Source organism: Dendropsophus ebraccatus, chromosome 7, assembly GCF_027789765.1.
Source record: "Dendropsophus ebraccatus isolate aDenEbr1 chromosome 7, aDenEbr1.pat, whole genome shotgun sequence".
Lineage (NCBI taxonomy): Eukaryota > Metazoa > Chordata > Amphibia > Anura > Hylidae > Dendropsophus > Dendropsophus ebraccatus.
In genome coordinates, this window is record NC_091460.1 from 33,055,665 (window position 1) to 33,073,468 (window position 17,804).

The window sequence follows — 17,804 nt, forward strand, 5'->3', positions numbered from 1 at the left end:
AAATAGGGTAATGGTTCCCTCATTCACCTAATACTTAGGAGTCAAGAACAACAAAGAAACAATGAGTGGAGAAGAAAATGGGGGTCAGTTTCCAGTTTTTTTTCACAGTAAGGCCATGTTCACACAACGTATATTTTCGTAAAAGTAAGGCCGTTGTTGCCGATTGCAAAAATTGTACATTCAGTTTTCACCATTGTTCAGACCTATGGAGGTGGACGTACCACCGTGGCATTCAGTCTCCTCTTCAATTGGAGTCAAGGGGTCTCTTCTTTCCCAACAGTTGGGCTCCCAGAAAATGTACTCCAACCTTTCAAATGTATAGGGCATATTCTGTGGGCTCAAAATGCTTTCATTACTAGTTTTCTGCACTATCCATTGGCTTACAACCAGCAATTTCCTGGCTTTTTGCAGCTGTTACTTGGCAGCCGTAAATAATACACTCACCATTTTCTTGGTTCCTAGGAAGGCAATGATTAGAGAGGACATCACTAGGATATTATCTCAATTCTCAGCTTACGGTCAATTAGAAATAAGCATTACACATATCCGATATTGTCCATAATAAACCAGCGGTGTGAATAAAGAGCTTAGGATAAGGATGATGACTTTGTAGTGAGGGAAATAGAGAGTTTGCAGTATTGCCTATAGTTTAACATTATGCATAGATATGGATTGTACATGGTGTGAACAGAGCCTAACAGGTTTGTTCATGCAGCATGGTTTCTGCAGACTTCCTCTGATATAGTTGTGATGTCGCCATTTGTTTTCCTTTGTTCATTTGATTTTACGGAGGGAACAGACTTATTCTTATTTTTTTTTCTTTTTTCCCCATGTGCCAATGTTCTGGGGCTCTGATGTAAGTGTTACAGATCTGCATGACAGCGTTAAATCTTTTAACCCGTTTGCTGTGTATTAAAGGAAATCTATCATTACTTATGTCTGTCTACCTTAGGGTACCATTTTGGTTTGAATATATTATATATTATACTCAGTTTCATATAACAGTAAATAGGAAAATAATAAAAAAAAGGATACTACACAATATATATTGCCAGGCATGGAAATCCTGATGTGAACAGGTACTGATCCTGTTTATAGTTTGCAATATGGTCCAGAATTTGTAGCATGTTGTTCCGATCCTGTAATTCAAGGGGGCAGATAGTTTACCTCTAGTGTACTGTGCCTGGCATGCAGATAACACTGTCTACAGTCATGGCCAAAAGTTTTGAGAATGACACAAATATTATATTTTCACATGATCTGCTGCCCTCTGGTTTTTATGTGTGTTTGTCAGATCTTTTTATCATATACAGAAATATACACTCATAGGCCACTTTGCCACTTTATTAGGTACACCATGCTAGTAACTGGTTGGACTCCCTTTTGCCTTCAGAACTGCCTCAATTCTTCGTGGCATAGATACAACAAGGTGCTGGAAGCTTCCTCAGAGATTTTGGTCCATATTGACATGATGGCATCACACAGTTGCCGCAGATTTGTCGGCTGCACATCCATGATGCGAATCTCTCGTTCCACCACATCCCAAAGATGCTCTATTGGATTGAGATCTGGTGACTGTGGAGGCCATTGGAGTACAGTGAACTCATTGTCATGTTCAAGAAACCAGTCTGAGATGATTCTAGCTTTAGGACATGGCGCATTATCCTGCTGAAAGTAGCCATCAGATGTTGGGTACATTGTGGTCATAAAGGGATGGACATGGTCAGCAACAATACTCAGGTAGGCTGTGGCGTTGCAACGATGCTCAATTGGTACCAAGGGGCCCAAAGAGTGCCAAGAAAATATTCCCCACAACATGACACCACCACCACCAGCCTGAACCGTTGATACAAGGCAGGATGGATCCATGCTTTCATGTTGTTGACGCCAAATTCTGACCCTACCATCCGAATGTCGCAGCAGAAATCGAGACTTAACAGACCAGGCAACGTTTTTACAATCTTCTACTGTCCAATTTCGATGAGCTTGTGCAAATTGTAGCCTCAGTTTCCTGTTCTTAGCTGAAAGGAGTGGCACCCGGTGTGGTCTTCTGCTGCTGTAGCCCATCTGCCTCAAAGTTGGACGTACTGTGCGTTCAGAGATGCTCTTCTGCCTACCTTGGTTGTAACGGTTGGCTATTTGAGTCACTGTTGCCTTTCTATCAGCTCAAACCAGTCTGCCCATTCTCCTCTGACCTCTGGCATCAACAAGGCATTTCCGCCCACAGAACTGCCGCTCACTGGATGTTTTTTCTTTTTCGGACCATTCTCTGTAAACCCTAGAGATGGTTGTGCGTGAAAATCCCAGTAGATCAGCAGTTTCTGAAATACTCAGACCAGCCCTTCTGGCACTAACTACCATGCCACGTTCAAAGGCGCTCAAATCACCTTTCTTCCCCATACTGATGCTCGGTTTGAACTGCAGGAGATTGTCTTGACCATGTCTACATGCCTAAATGCACTGAGTTGCCGCCATGTGATTGGCTGATTAGAAATTAAGTGGTAACGTGCAGTTGGACAGGTGTACCTAATAAAGTGGCCGGTGAGTGTAATTGCAATCATATTATGAGTAACAAAAGCTTATATTGACAGTTAAAATGAGTTAATGCAGCAAGTCAATATTTGCAGTGTTGACCCTTCTTCTTCAGGACCTCTGCAATTCTCCCTGGCATGCTCTTAATCAACTTCTGGACCAAATCCTGACTTATAGCAGTCCATTCTTGCACAATCAATGCTTGCATTTTGTCAGAATTTGTTGGTTTTTGTTTGTCCACCCGTCTCTTGATGATTGACCACAAGTCCTCAATGGAATTAAGATCTGGGGAGTTTCCAGGCCATGGACCCAAAATCTCTATGTTTTGTTCCCTGAGCCATTTAGTTATCACCTTTGCTTTATGGCACGGTGCTCCATCATGCTGGAAAAGGCATTGTTGATCACCAAACTGCTCTTGGACGGTTGGGAGAAGTTGCTCTTGAAGGACATTCTGGTACCATTCTTTATTCATGGCTGTGGCTGTGATAGGCAAGACTGTGAGAGAGCCGATTCCCTTGGCTGAGAAGCAACCCCACACATGAATGGTTTCAGGATGCTTTACAGTTGGCATGAGACAAGACTGGTGGTAGCGCTGTGTTAATGGAGCAATTACTGAAACGATGTTAGCTGGTCCTTTTGAGGCAGGGCTGCAATGATGTTGAAATGTGTTTTGGGGGATAAAGTTCATTTTCTAGGCAAATATTGACTCTGCAAGTAATTGCTGTTAAGCTGGTCACTCTTTATAACATTCTGGAGTCTATGCAAATTGCCATTTTAAAAACTGAAGCAGTAGACTTTGTAAAAATTAATATTTGTATCATTCTCAAAACTTTTGGCCATGACTGTAGAGGGCAGATTACTAGAACAAGCTCTGTACAGACATAACGCTAGCTAGAAATGCTGGGAAATTTCAGCTCTGAAATCTGGAGAATTATCTGGTAAAATATGGGCTATAGGATAAGTAGTGCAAAGTATTTCCAAAATGACTTAATTTTTTATGTAGAATAAAGAGATTGTTTCTCTTAGAATTAAGGGGCCAATACACTTTATACTAATGTCGGCCAAAGTTAGTAGTAACTGTATAAGGTGGCTGGTGGCCTCCTGACTCTACACCGAAAGATGATGTCAGTGACAAGAAGTGTTGGGCATGCTGGATCTTTGCCACCTTACACCCCTGTTCTCGGAGGGGTATACTGGTGCTATAGCTGTTTGGCTAGGGCTTACCCCTTTCGCCCCATAGAAGACACGTGAACATTCAGCTGTGCCAAATGTTCATGTCTGTAAAGAGTCCAACAGTTACTGAAGACGTATGACAGTTCTCCCAACAATCTCCCTGGCGATCAGCTGTTATTGTCATGGAAGCCTCAAATATAGTGTTACATGCACCCATTTAAATGAGTGGGTAACAATGTAAAACATCTTTCCCTTGGTTCTTTGCCTTAACTCACAGAAAGAGATCCTAAGTGGAGGACCCCAATTTATGATGTTAAAGGGGTATTCCAGGCTATTTTGACATTTACCCTATGTATTTGTTTTGTAATATAATTAATATGTCTCATTGGTTTCTATTACGAATCTTTCTATTTTTACATTAGTCACGTGGTTCCGTGACGTCACCGGACTGGAAGTGTAGTGACTTCCCCAACCCAGCCAGCCTCTAGCTAGTAATGTACATAGAAAGCTATCAGAGCCTTACAAACGGCCCTCTCTGAGCACGGGACGTCACATGACACCCTGTTCCAGCGCGGGCCTGTCAGTGGGGAGGAGGAAGCAGACACCTCCTGTGTAATCATGCCGATCCCCCCGGCCCCCCTCCCAGCGTAATCATGCCGATCCCCCAGTGGGCGGTGTCACTCAATGGACTGGACTCTTTAGCCTGGAAACATCAGAGATTGCAATAAATAAAAATAAATTAAATAAAAATAAATAAGTTATACTGAACCTTTTCCCATAAAGATATATATCAATCCGCTCAGCTCCTTCTGTTCTATAACAGGATGGTGATAGCTTAGGGAGCATTTTTATGGTGACAGATTCCCTTTAAAAAGACATTTGATTTATAATAGTGGACATATGATTTATAGTAGTATGGTTTCCATACCAGTTTTAGTCTTTGTTCCCATGGTGGGATCACAATGGGCAAAAGGGGGCCGTCTTGTAATAATCACATCTCCGAATAATGATCAGCCTAAGGAAGTAATTTACTTGTTGCTCCTGTATAATGGTAGGATCCCTTTAATTGCTTACCGTTGTGATTCCCACTAACCAGCTTGTCATGTCCCCTGGCATAGATCTACTTGTCACTGGCTTCTATCTCCTGCCTGCAACATCAGAATAATATTTGGAAAAGGTTACTTGACGATTCCCATCTCTCTCCAGTGATATCGACTAAGTGTCTGACATCATTCTTACGTGGATGATCCTATCCAGTGCACAGAGATATGAGAAAAACTACATATTATTATCTGTGCAGGGCAAACGTCTACAAATCCACATAGGTTATGCAGATTTGTTTGTCATATAAGGCCAAAAATCAAGATAAATCACAACTTTTGTCCACAAAGACGGCAGAAACGACGGTGTTCAAGACTAGAGATGAGCGAACCTCAAGCATGCTTGGGTTCATATGTACCTGAAAGTCTCTGCATTTCATTACTTGTAGCTGAAGACGTTGGATGAGCCCTAAGGCTGCCTGGAAAACATGGATACGGCCATACGGCTTTCTGTGTTTTCAATCCACTCCTGGTTTTGGTTGCTATGAGGACCTGACATGAGGACCAAATACAGCCTCAAATATACATAGTGTGAACCCAGCTATAGGCTGTATCTGTGTTTTTCAGGATTCCCTAGAGCTGCATCCAACTTCTTTAACCACCGGTAATCAAATGCAGAGTGTTTAGGTTCTGCTTCACTAATCTCTGTTCAAGACATTAGTTTGCACACCCCCAACTATAGCTTTGTGGCCTGTATTGTGTGGTATCGAATGTCAGTTTTACCCACTTTTTGAATTTCATACTAATTTTCTTGTTGGTTGACCTAAAGCTGCATTGACTAACATTAGACACTCGATTAGATACTTAGTGCGCTTGTTGTGTAGTGCATTGCATTTTGACAATATTGGTGTTCATTTGATGTGTAGCTTGATGTAGACTTAGTTGTTGAGGTGGAGCAGAGCGAGACGGCCAGTAACACGTCCTATGAGATAGAGGAAATTATTTCAGATGAAGAAGATGATGGTGGAATAGTTATACTGGAGAAGGCACCTATGCAAAAACCACCACGGAAGAAGGACCGGCCTGTTGAGGTATGGGGTGTAGATGCTCGGGTTTTTGGGTTGGTTGTTGTTTTCTGTTGTCTGTATCATGCTGTATAAGTCAAGTGGGCGGGGTCTGTAGCTGCTTGGCTACCCCCTTTAACATATTTATGTAGGGAAAAATGGGACCATGGGACAAATAAAGATATATTATCAAGTAATAGAAGAAAGCACCTTCCTCTATGTATCAGCAGCCATCAGAGGATCCAAGGTGCCAGGTGGAGAAAGGAAAGTGATCTTCACTGCTGTTTCCCCAAAATAAATTGTGCTAATAATGGTTTCACCAGTGATACGCATAGAGGACCAGGGCTTCCATAGCAGATGTACAAATGAGACCTCTTTCAGGTGCGCTTTAGCATCCAGTACCTTGTAACCAGACAAAAAAGGAATTATTGGCACCATCATTCCATTTTCATATCAAGTATACCTTCACTTGTGGAGGCCACATCTGTGTAGACCACTTTGTTACCACCTATTAACATGGGAATGATACCAACCTGGAATGGGTCCACTCTTTAACCTAGTGTTTCTTGTAGCGGTAATTGCCAGTTGGGGCAATCAAAGGTCTATTACCCAGCCAAGCAGTCCGATTGTTTTGTATTTGGTTACTGGTGGCTGAAGAAGTTGGATGCCGCCCTAGGGAGTCCTGGAAAACATGGATATGGCCTATGGCTGTTTCCATTTTTGTCCAGGATACCTTAGGGCTGCATCCAACTTCTTCAGCCACAGGTATACAAATGGTGATTGATCAGACTTGAGCATGCTAACGTTGCGTTTATCTAATAATCCCTGGTCATGTTTTTTTATGTCAGACAGTGACATCTAGGAAAGCTTAGTCTAATGCCAGACACTAGAGCTTTCTTCATTCGGCCGTATTACGCGCCACGATTTTCTGGGGGAAGTGAGCGCCGACCTGTTAAATCATCGCTTGCTTCCCCCTTGTTCCCTGCTTGCTGCCTGTGCTATTACATGCGCAGACATCACGCCGGGAGGAGAGGGAGGGGCTGCTAGAATAACCATTAGGTCATTCGGGCTGCCCATTGAAGTCAGCAGTGATCTGCTGCCACAGCTCCTATTACACGGAGCAACGTGCAACAGACCATCACTGACATAATCCTTATCTTTCAGTATGTTTAAAGACCATGATGAGCTGTCATCGTGCATGTCAGCTGATCGTTGCCGTTCAGCATGCGCTATTATACTAAAGGATTATTGTCCAGAATGGTCAGCGATCGGCCACATAAGGCCGATAATCCTTTATCCTTGGGCCTTTTTATTTACATACATGCAGGCAACTCTACTCCTTGCATGAACCAACCCTGTAGTTGTAACTTCACAAACAACACAGCTGCCACGATTGCCCACCAGAACTACTTTTTCCCCCCAGAGACCATTTCTCTGGTTCACTACGTAAGCTTGCGCTCATCCACAAGGAGAAATCCATTTAGTGCATTTAACAAATGCTCTAATATAAAGAGATCTGTGTGTCGGAGAACTAATGGATGAGATCCACATTGATGCCATGCTTTACATAACATTTCAAGTTTAGGTTTGACCGTCTTTCATAACAACGGCCATCATTGTGCAAAAATCTCAGTTGTTTTCAAAATAACAAGATATTATTTGCGCAGTGACGGACGTTGTTATGACAGATGGCCATCATTTTTACTTAGTGTGGACCTAGCCTTATAGATCATAGGTTTACACTCACCACCTATTTTGTTTCCCCCATCACATTGTCTTATTCTAGCTACTAAGGATGCCCAAGTACAGCCCTGTTAAACTTGCTGGGCATTGGGCAAATTAGGAATTATTTCCAAGTCTTTGACCCTCCCTTTGATCACTCTCTAGGGACCCCTTACTACAGTGTGTGTGCTGTGCTTCTTTGGCTATTTTTGACTGCTGTATCGACTACATGGATGTGAGATTGATGTAAGGGTCGTCACTTATGAAATAACAAGGCTTAGCAGGGTCCACAGATAACTGCAGAAGCAGCTTGGATGTCTTTGCTGTTCCGTTTCTGTGTTATATTATTATTTTTGAACTCCTTCAATACACAGACCAACCTTCTTAACCTTATTTCATTTGCTTTTTGTTAAATTAATCAGGGGATAAAGAAAGGAGACCACTGATGTCATGAGCCACAGTTTAATCAGAAGGACTAGGTGATGTACAGTGAAGGAGCAGTGCATGGTGGCTATACGGGTTATGTCCTGCTTTACTGTATCAGTATTGTGCATGGAATGATGGAAATATTCACATGATCCATTGGTCAACTACTTTATGTTTACTACAGCATTGGGGTTTGGCAAATTATATTCTATAGCAGTAATATCCAACCTATGGTTCTCCAATGGGTGCAAAACCACAACTGCCATCATATCATCGCAGTGATTTGCACTTGTTACCTATTAGCATTGAGGACTATAGGTTTTTGCCAGTCCAACCATACAGTGCGTTTACTATGGGGGCTTTAATAATACTGTGGGCAATAGTAACCCAAAGACAGTTGCCCTGCTACTCTTGCCAATTCTCTCATGATTTACAGAAGCACTTGTGGAGCAAAGGGATACAGGGAAAATGTGGACACTTCTTTAGAGCTTTACTACACATGCCCCTGGTGTACACCACAGAAAAGGGGCAGATTTGCCCCTTTTCTTTTTCGTACGCCAGTTATATCCCCTGCTTACCTTATAGGTGGGCAGGGGAGTGCCGGGAGGAAGCATGGCCTCCTACTGTGCTGATTTACTAAGGTTTGTGTCTGGAAATAGGCGTAAACTAGGCATGAGTGAACTGGCTGAGGTTCGGGTTCGTATGAACCTGAACTATCGGCTTCTGATTCCCGCTGTCTGCCCGCTCCGTGGAGAGGGTGGATACAGCCTGAGGACCGCCTAGAAACAGTGGGAATCAGAAGCCGATTTGTGCCTCTTAGTAAAAAAGGGACAGGGCTTTATATAAGACTGGCATACAAGTACGATGGTCTTGATAAATGCCCCCCTTAGATTTTCACCTAGTTTCAGGAATGACTAGACAGAACATTGAGATATAATTTTTATATTGCATTTTGCACCATAGCTGTAAGCCATTTAATGAGATCCTATGGGCCTCACTTTATAAGGGTCTGAATTGTAGTAGAATCTCATTTACTCTATAATGTAAACCTATGCATGTGTAAACACTAAACTCTGTATAACAACCGTAAGTACATTGGTCCATAAATTAGGCTTTGTGCACATGGCACATTATGTCTGCTGCCATATTGTCTGTGTGGGAGCACTGTATTCCCTTGGGGAATTACCCCCAAATGTAGAATGTTAGGGACTAGAGATGAGCGCAACTCAAGCATGCTTGGGTCACTCTGAACCCTAGTGTGCTGTATTTGAATACCAGTGGCTGTTAGATGGATGTTAGTGGAAGTTAGATGCAGCTGGCGGGAAAACATAGACACAGCCGTATGCTATATCCATGTTTTCCATGATTCTCTAGGGTGGCATCCATCTTTCTCAGCCACCAGTAATCAAATTCAGAGCTTTCGGTTCCGAATTGAACTGAACATGCTCGAGTTGTGCTCATCTCTAGACCTCACACATAGTTGCTGTATTATTCAGGAATTTATACTTTGTTCAATATTTATTATCTGTACAATAGAAAAACGATTTGTCCTTCCCTTTAATATTTGTCTCGTCTAAGATAGTACATTGCCTAGGGTGCTGTTGTAAGATAAGAGAAATGTGAACTTCCTTCAATACCCTAGGATTTTAATGCTAGTCTTTTACTAATGAACTTATTGGGGGGGGGGGGGATTTACGAAGACCGGCGTACAAGTACGCCAACCTTATATAAGGCCCTGCCCCCTTTTCCCCGGCAGGATACACTAAGAGGCGCATGCCTCTTAGTGAATCCGGCCAGCCCGGCGCCTGAATCTGTGCCCAGCGTACGAAATCTACATTCCAACAGGTGTAGATTTTGATCATGATTTACGCCTGCGAGCAGGCATAAATGATGATAAATGAGGCGCGGAAGGAGGCCACACCTCCTCCCCGCCTTATCACACTCCCGCAAGCTCCGCCAGCCCACCCATCAAGCGAGCGGGGCATACATGAGGCGTTCGTCAGGGAGAAGGGGCAAATCTGCACCTTCTCCCTGGCGTACGCCTCTGGCGTATGCTTTGTAAATCCCCCCCATTGTTCTTTCTATCAGTAGACTCCATGGAGTCTACCTCCACTGTTGTAATATTTCTGTATTCTATATATGTATTATGTCTGCTTCGGGGCCAATACATCGGGGGGTGGGGGTGCACAAAGACCTCTCAACATCCTAAACGGGTTAAAAACATAGCCAATTTCTTCTAAAAACAACACCACCTTTGTCCTTAAGTTGTGGGTGGTATTGAAACTAGCCACCATTCACTTCAGTGGAACAGAGCTGCAATACCACATACAAACTAAAGACAGAAGTGGCAATGTTTCTGGAAGGAAGTAGAAATCCAACTGTTTATGCCTAATCTGCTAAATCTCAGCAGCTCCAGTGCTCTGCAGTATATGGAGCTCTGTGCAGCAGCACTGACAGGAGCAGATATATCCCACAGGATAGAGATCAGAGGAGTAAATTCATAAAACAAGAGGCTGCACTCATAGGAGCAGAGGAGAACGGTTGTCAAGTCACTATGTGTGCCTACCGCCTACGGTATATACCTATGCTGTCCAACAACAATGGTTAAAAAGAAATACATTTCTATTTTTTATTATATAGATTGGTTTTACTAATCAAAGCTAGAGACCCTGGGAACAGAGACCTTGGGAAGAGGAGTCCACATTGTTTGGTACCATATGTGTGGATGGATAGATAGATAGATAGAATCCACAGCACTCCTCGGTAGAATTCAAAAGGTGCGGTTTATTCAACAAGCAGGTGCAGCATACAGACGCAATGTTTCAGCAGCAATTCGCCGCCATTTTCAAGCGTGGCGGTGAATAGCTGCTGAAACGTTGCGTCTGTATGCTGCACTTGCTTGTTGAATAAAACGCACCTTTTGAATTCTACCGAGAAGTGCTGTGGAATTTCTCCTGTTATATACTCGGTCCTTGGTCTCGACTCGGATCCGCTGGCACCCATTACCTGAACACGAAGTGCCGCTATTGTTTCAAGTTTCTAGATAGATAAATAGATAGATGTTATAAAGTGGGTTTTCTTGTGCTCTGTTACCTTCATAATGTGCAAACAGTGATTTTCAAATCTGCAAAGTAATGTTGTACCTTGTGCTCTGGTTTACCGCCTAAAGGGGTTGTCTCTTGAAAGCAACCCTTGTCCATACTCTCATAGTTTTCTTTACCTACTGTATATATAACACTGCAGCTGAATATTAGGACATTTGGTAACAGCCAAGCTATGGGATACTCATATTATGAAATGCATGATCATCTCCTGCTTATTACATACCGTCCCATACTAAATAGACACCATTGCCTCCAGAGTAATGTTTGTGACCGACCAGTACGTACCAATTGTAAGATTGTCCGAGCCCATTACATCCATTTTCATGTACAGTATGTGTCTTTGTTGTGAAGACCTAGAACTGCTATAAAGAACAACTCCTGCCCCCTCTCCACCCCCTCTTTCCCTCTCTTTCCCTTGGTTGATGTCTTCAGACACAGGAGAGACCGAACAGAAGGTCGCTCAATCTCCACCGAAAGCCACCGCTGTGAAAAGAACGGAAGACTCCAGGAGCAGAACAAGCTCAAAAAAGCCGCAGTAAGACTCCATTAACCATGACACTGCTGGTTAATGTGAGTATGACCCCTGCTATTTCTATGTATTGGAGGTGACAGATGGATGATATGAGTCATGTGACTTCAGGGTCATTATGTTTCTCAACTATTTTGAAACTTTGGTCTATGCTCCCACAAAATAAGGGCAAAAAGCAGACGTTATTGATGATCATGATCAACACATAGTACAGCGTAATAGCAATCTTACAGACAAGACTGTGCAAGTGGAAAACACCTTGGGGTCATATTATTGCTGCAATACATATTATAGTTCTGTAAATGGTATAAAAATATTACAGCAGTAATATGACCCCAATTTGTTCTTCACTTGCACAAGCTGTGTTTGGGGGGTCATTGCTGTAACTCTGTAATACTTGCAATAATGCTTTTGACTTTTATAGTATAATATGGAATATGGCTGCCTTATGGGAAATTTTTTTTCCATAGATGAATTCGACTTGTTTGTGGCCTATCACATTACAGATGGAGCTTTTTGCTGAATTAACATTACTAGAATAAAAATAACTCCTCATTCCTCATTGCATGGCTGGTCCCGGTGTCTGTGTGTCTGCTGAAGCCAGTATTTGGGATAAAAACAACTTTTATTCTAGCAGTGGGGTGTTATTGAGGCTGGGCCTAGAGCATCTGTGCCCATGTCCTGCCGATGATGAAGATGCTGAAGATTCAGCCCAGGAATGTGGCAACAGAAGAAGGTGGGGAAGGAAGCGCTGCAGACCTAGGGCACGGATGTTTTAGGACCCGCCTCATTGACACCCTGCTGCTGAAATAAAATTTAAAAAATAGAAATTTAAAAAATGCATGTGATACATATATCTGTAATGTAGGTCTTAAAAGAAAGTTCAGGTTAGGTTGGGTTTCCCACAGCTACAGTAGCGTGCAAGAGCTTTAGGAAGATGTGGGAAAATGTTAGAAATTAAGAATGCTTTTATAGTGGTAATAGTGTATTTTACTAATCAACAAAATGCAAACTGAAAGAACAGAAGAGAAATGTAATGGTCTGATCGTTGTAAAAAACACAGTTACTTCAAAATCGTTAATCGTTCGATTGGGCTAATTATCGCTGCGTGAAAACGTAGCATAACTCACATCAATATTCTGTGTGAACACCCTTTGCCTTTAGCATCAGTTCCTCTGGATACACTCAGCGGGGAGCTTGTTCCAGACATGTTAGAGAAGAAAGCCCAGATCTTCGGTGGATGTCAACTTGATCCAGTCCATTTGTCTCCTTATGTAATCCCAGATGGACTGGATGTTGAGATCCCAGACAGACTGTGGCAGCCATATCATCACTCTCTCCTTTACACCGAATAGCTATGTTTACATGTTTTTTGAGCTCCGTTTAAAATGACGTCCGTCATTTTGAGTCTAAAATAACGGACGTCATTTAACAACCTGGCTTCCCCTTAGTGCAATGACGGCTGCTGGTACATTATTCTAGTTTGGGATTACTAATTGGACTTTGGGTGTGGCTTAATTGAAAAGTCCATTGAATTTAATAGTAAAAACGGAGAAAGAACGGTGGAAAAAGAAAAACTGCATGTGAACAACTAATAAAAAACGTCCGCTGTTTGCAAAAGATGTCCGAAAATAATGATCATGTTCATTATTTTGACGTCTGCGGTAAAAAACGTCCGTTATTCAATACATTGTGTGCATTGGACGTCTGTCTTTCCATTGACTACAATACATTGCCATTGCAGTCAGTTAAATCACAACGTCTATTTTTGACATTGTGTGAACATAGCCAATATAGTTCTTAAAGAAATTGGCTTCATATTTGGGGTCATTGTCTCACTGCTGCAAAATACAAATTTGAGCCAGTCAGATCCCTTTCTTATGGGTTGTGTCTTATTTTGCAGCATTTGTTTTTCACACCTGTACAAACCTTTTGCACAGTACTATATATTACAGCACTATACAGGAGCAGTATATCTAATGCCTAGCTGTATCCCATCCTGCAAGATCAGAAAGTCCTTCTTCAGTATTTGGTACGGCTGTCCCTGATTTCACAGGACTGGATCTTATCCCTTACTTTTTTTAAGGCTATCAACACTTCTAAATATATTTTCTACTCTTTCTTTGTTCCCACAAATTTTAGGTCTTTATTGAAATATTTGCTGACTTTCCCTTCTATAGCCTGCTACTGTGTCCCATTCAGAGTCTACCAGAGTCCATTCTCTTTATCAGTTTTCTCCTCTCCTGACTAAACTTCTAAACTTCTAAGCCCATTTATGACAACGTAAAAGTTGACTATTGATCTGGTCATAAATTAGCTTATTAGAAAGTTCAGGAGATAAAAAATAAGGAGCCAATCAGAAACAACCAGGCAGATATCACTGAAAATAGGACACTGCAGGCAGACACTGCAGACATTGGAGGCTGTAGAAGAGAAACTGACATACACCTTTAATAAAGACCTATGGACAAAATGTTTTTGTTCCATAATAAACATTAAACAAAAATAAAAAAAAATGCATTCAAAGGTCTTCATAACCTTTAATATACAACTCTGGCATGAAGACATAATTATACCAGCAGTTCTGTTTACAGGAAATATAAATTATGCATTGACCTACTTTCCACGTTGTTTTTGTTTCTGGATACAACAGTATTTTTCTAGACATTAAAGGGAACCTGTCACCCCCCGTGCCGGGAACCCCCGCTACAGCCCCCTATACTCACCTGATCCCGCCGGGTCCCGCTTTTGGATACGGTCGGGTCATGGAGATCTCAGCCGCTGCAGCCCGGCGCGCACGCTAAGAGATGAGTCCAATGCTCATAGAGAATGACGGATCCAGAAGCGGGACCCGGCGGGATCAGGTGAGTATAGGGGGCTGTAGTGGGGGGTCGGGAGCCTGTCACCCCGGCACGGGGGGTGACAGGTTCTCTTTAAAATCATTAAATTTATATTTTTTAAATGTATTTTTTGAGTGTTAAGAAGTGTTGCTCACCTTAAGGCCACCATTTCTGACCTCTGAGCTTCTCCTTAGCTCGTGCACAATCAATAGGGTTGGCTATCTATGTGGATCATTAGTTCACAATACTTCTCTGATTCATTTTGCTCCACTTGTGTATAATTAAAGAGGTTGTCCAAGCTTAGAAAAATATGGCTGCTTTCTTCCAAAAACGGCGCCCCTCCTGTACTCAGTTTGGGTGTGTGTTTTGAAGCTTAGTTCCATTGAAGTCAATAGAACTGAATTATAATACCAAACACAACCTGAGGACAGGATTGGTGCTGTTTTTTTTTTTCCAAATAAGTAGTTGTGTTTCTTCTAGTCCTGCATAATACCTTTAGCATCCTGTATACAAAGTCTGTGGTTTTGATAATCTTGATTCTTATTTATGGGTAACTTAACCGAGGTACCTCATCTGACTTATAGGTCATGTGAATATGAAATACAGCTCCCATACAAGATTGGAGAATATGGCTGCAAATACAACTATACCTTTGTGCCTTGCTGCCGGTTGTGATTGTATGTGGATGCTGCCATTGTTACATTCATGAGCAGGGCTGTATTAACAGCTGCTGCTGCCCTAGGCACTAAACCTGAAGACGCCCCATCTTCACGCACCTATTGGCGATACCAGACCTGACCAATACCACCATACCCCCACCCCCCTGGAAAAGACACCAGATTTACTGGCGAGTCTGAACGGGAGGAGGGAAAATAAAAACAAAATAATTAGGTTTTTTTCTGTCCCCCTGCTCCCTGGTGCTGCCCCCCTGCAAGGTGCTGCCCTAGGCACCGGACCACGGGTGCCTAGTGGTAAATACGGCCCTGTTCATGAGCACTGGCAGGCCATTGTCATCAATGTTGGTTACTACAGCTTTAGGCTATCTTTTAATGGATCCTATAATTTTATCAAAGTGAAACTACATTAGCAGAGAGTGTAAAGAGGAGTGGTCCTAAAATATGTGAACCCTCCCTGGGGGAGGAAATAGACTTCTCCAATGGCTCCAAAGTCAACTTCTAATGGGGTTGCCTTCTGGTGAAGGCCATGATGGTGTCAGAGCCTAGACTTTTAGACACTTCAGTGGGCCAGCCTGGCTCTGACAGTCTATTATACACAGTTCCTGTATAGTTGATATCTTTACTATACACTTTACTATATACTAGACAGGGATGGATATGACCAACTATTATAATTAGAGATGAGCGAACCTCGAGCATGCTCGAGTTGATCCGAGCCCGAACTTTCGGCATTTGATTAGCGGTGGCTGCTGAAGTTGGATAAAGCCCTAAGGCTATGTGGAAAACATGGATATAGTCATTGGCTGTATCCATGTTTTCCAGGCAACCTTAGAGCTTTATCCAACTTCAGCAGCCACCGCTAATCAAATGCCGATCGTTCGGGTTCGGATGGACCCGAACCCGGTTCGCTCATCTCTAATTATAATCTATTATAGCAGAGTTGGCTGTACATGCATGTGTCTCTCTACACTGAAGTCTTTGGGAGTTATGTAGACTTTTTAGTGACCTCCTCTCCACCTCTTTTTGTCAAGACAGGATCAATGAACAACCATCATGGAGGGTGGGGAGGGTGCTTGAGGCCTGCTAGGTCCCATAGGTGGTGCAGGGCATTTTCTGTATATAATTTCCATACAGACACTTTTCTGATGATTATTTTACTAGAGTTTATCTCTAGATGCTAATATTAACTTAGCTAGAAAACAACAGTACCAAGTATAATTTCTGTGTGGCCTGGCTTATACATAGAAGGGAGGGAGTCCAAATCTCCAAAATAAATGAATTCTTCACAAGGCGGTGACAACCATGTGAACTACTGTCTGATAAAAGAGGATGAGTTAGCAGAATGTTTCTATGGCCAAGCCCTTTATTGTAAGAGGCATCAATGTTTCATAGTGCTAATAAAAGAATCATAGGATGATTAACAATCACACTGCCTAATGCACCAGACGATAGGAACACATTAGGAATAATGGAAAATATTTCCTCTAATACAACCAAATATATCAAAGGAATCTATACCAAAAGGTACCTGTCACATAGAACAAGCAGTCTGATCTACCAGCACCATGTTATAGAGCAGAAAGAGCTGGGCAGATAGATAGGGGACATTTATTAAGACTGGCATACTCGTACGTAAAGCCTCATCCCCATTTACCTGGCCGGATTTATTAGGAGGCGCACACCTCTTAGTAAAGCAGGTGGGACATGCGCCTGACTTGTGCAGAGCAGGTGGAGAGTTTTACATGGTTTACGCCATGTAAACCATGCAGTCCCCGGACCCTTTAACTGTGCAGGTGCCAGTGATAGCCCCCCACCATTCAGCAAAATGATGGCCTATGTTCTGGATAGGTCATCATATTAGACCAGAAAACCCCTTTAAGGAAAATCAAATTGTAAACTGTAATTTGAAATACTTAAAGGGGTTTTTGGGAAAAAAAACTGAGCACACAGCGGCCACTACAGGGAATATTAAAGGGGTTGGCCAGTTTATAGTAAAATAGTTCAGTGTACAGTATTAGTAACTGTACTCCCTGTATATACTGACAACTGCACCCTGTGTACCTCATAGAGCTAAAATCAGACTCCCCTCCTCCAGGCTGTGCTGCCCTGCTCTGTGGTGAGTGTGTCCAATAGATGGCTGACATGGAGGCGCATGTCACTGCCCCTGTATATGCCTATGGTGGACACTGGGGGGTGGGGAATGATCACATGCTCCTCCTTGTCGGCCATCTTATGGACAGCCTCACCACAGAGCAGGACAGCCCAGCCTGGAGGAGGGGAGTCTGATTTTAGCTGTATGAGGTACACAGGGAGCTGCTGTCAGTAAGTAATGTGAGTACAGTTACTTATACTACACAAATACCTATTTTACTATAGTAGCCAACCCCTTTAAGTACATGGTGACCAATCAAAAGAACATGTGACCATGTAGTAGATGGACAAGACAGGTCTGTTAGAGTAAAATCTGCTTTTTGATAGCAAATAGGGGATCCCCTGTATGACATACACACGCCTTAGTAAGGGATATAAAAAGGGGTTGCTGTGAGTTAACCCTTTTAATACTGAGATATAACTGACATCCTCTGACAGTGATGTGTTCTTCATCATGCCCTATTCATCTATAGTTTGTTTTTTAAAAGTTGCTATATGTTCTATTTTATGAAATGGAGTAAAAGAAATTGCCACACTTCAGGGGTT

General features: G+C 42.5%; 1 protein-coding gene across 6 annotated transcripts in view; it reads left to right on the top strand.

The window, feature by feature from the left end:
* Positions 1 to 17,804, top strand: part of REEP1 (receptor accessory protein 1) — an 88,756-nt gene that overhangs the window by 67,433 nt on the left and 3,519 nt on the right. For 3 of the 6 annotated variants that reach the window (XM_069977245.1, XM_069977246.1, XM_069977242.1), the window contains one exon: positions 5,682 to 5,836. In XM_069977245.1, coding sequence (XP_069833346.1) covers positions 5,682 to 5,836 — 155 coding nt within the window. Of the gene's footprint in view, positions 1 to 5,681; positions 5,837 to 7,953; positions 8,011 to 11,493; positions 11,632 to 17,804 lie in introns of all 6 variants that reach the window. The other 3 variants (XM_069977244.1, XM_069977243.1, XM_069977247.1) reach the window with 3 other exon arrangements.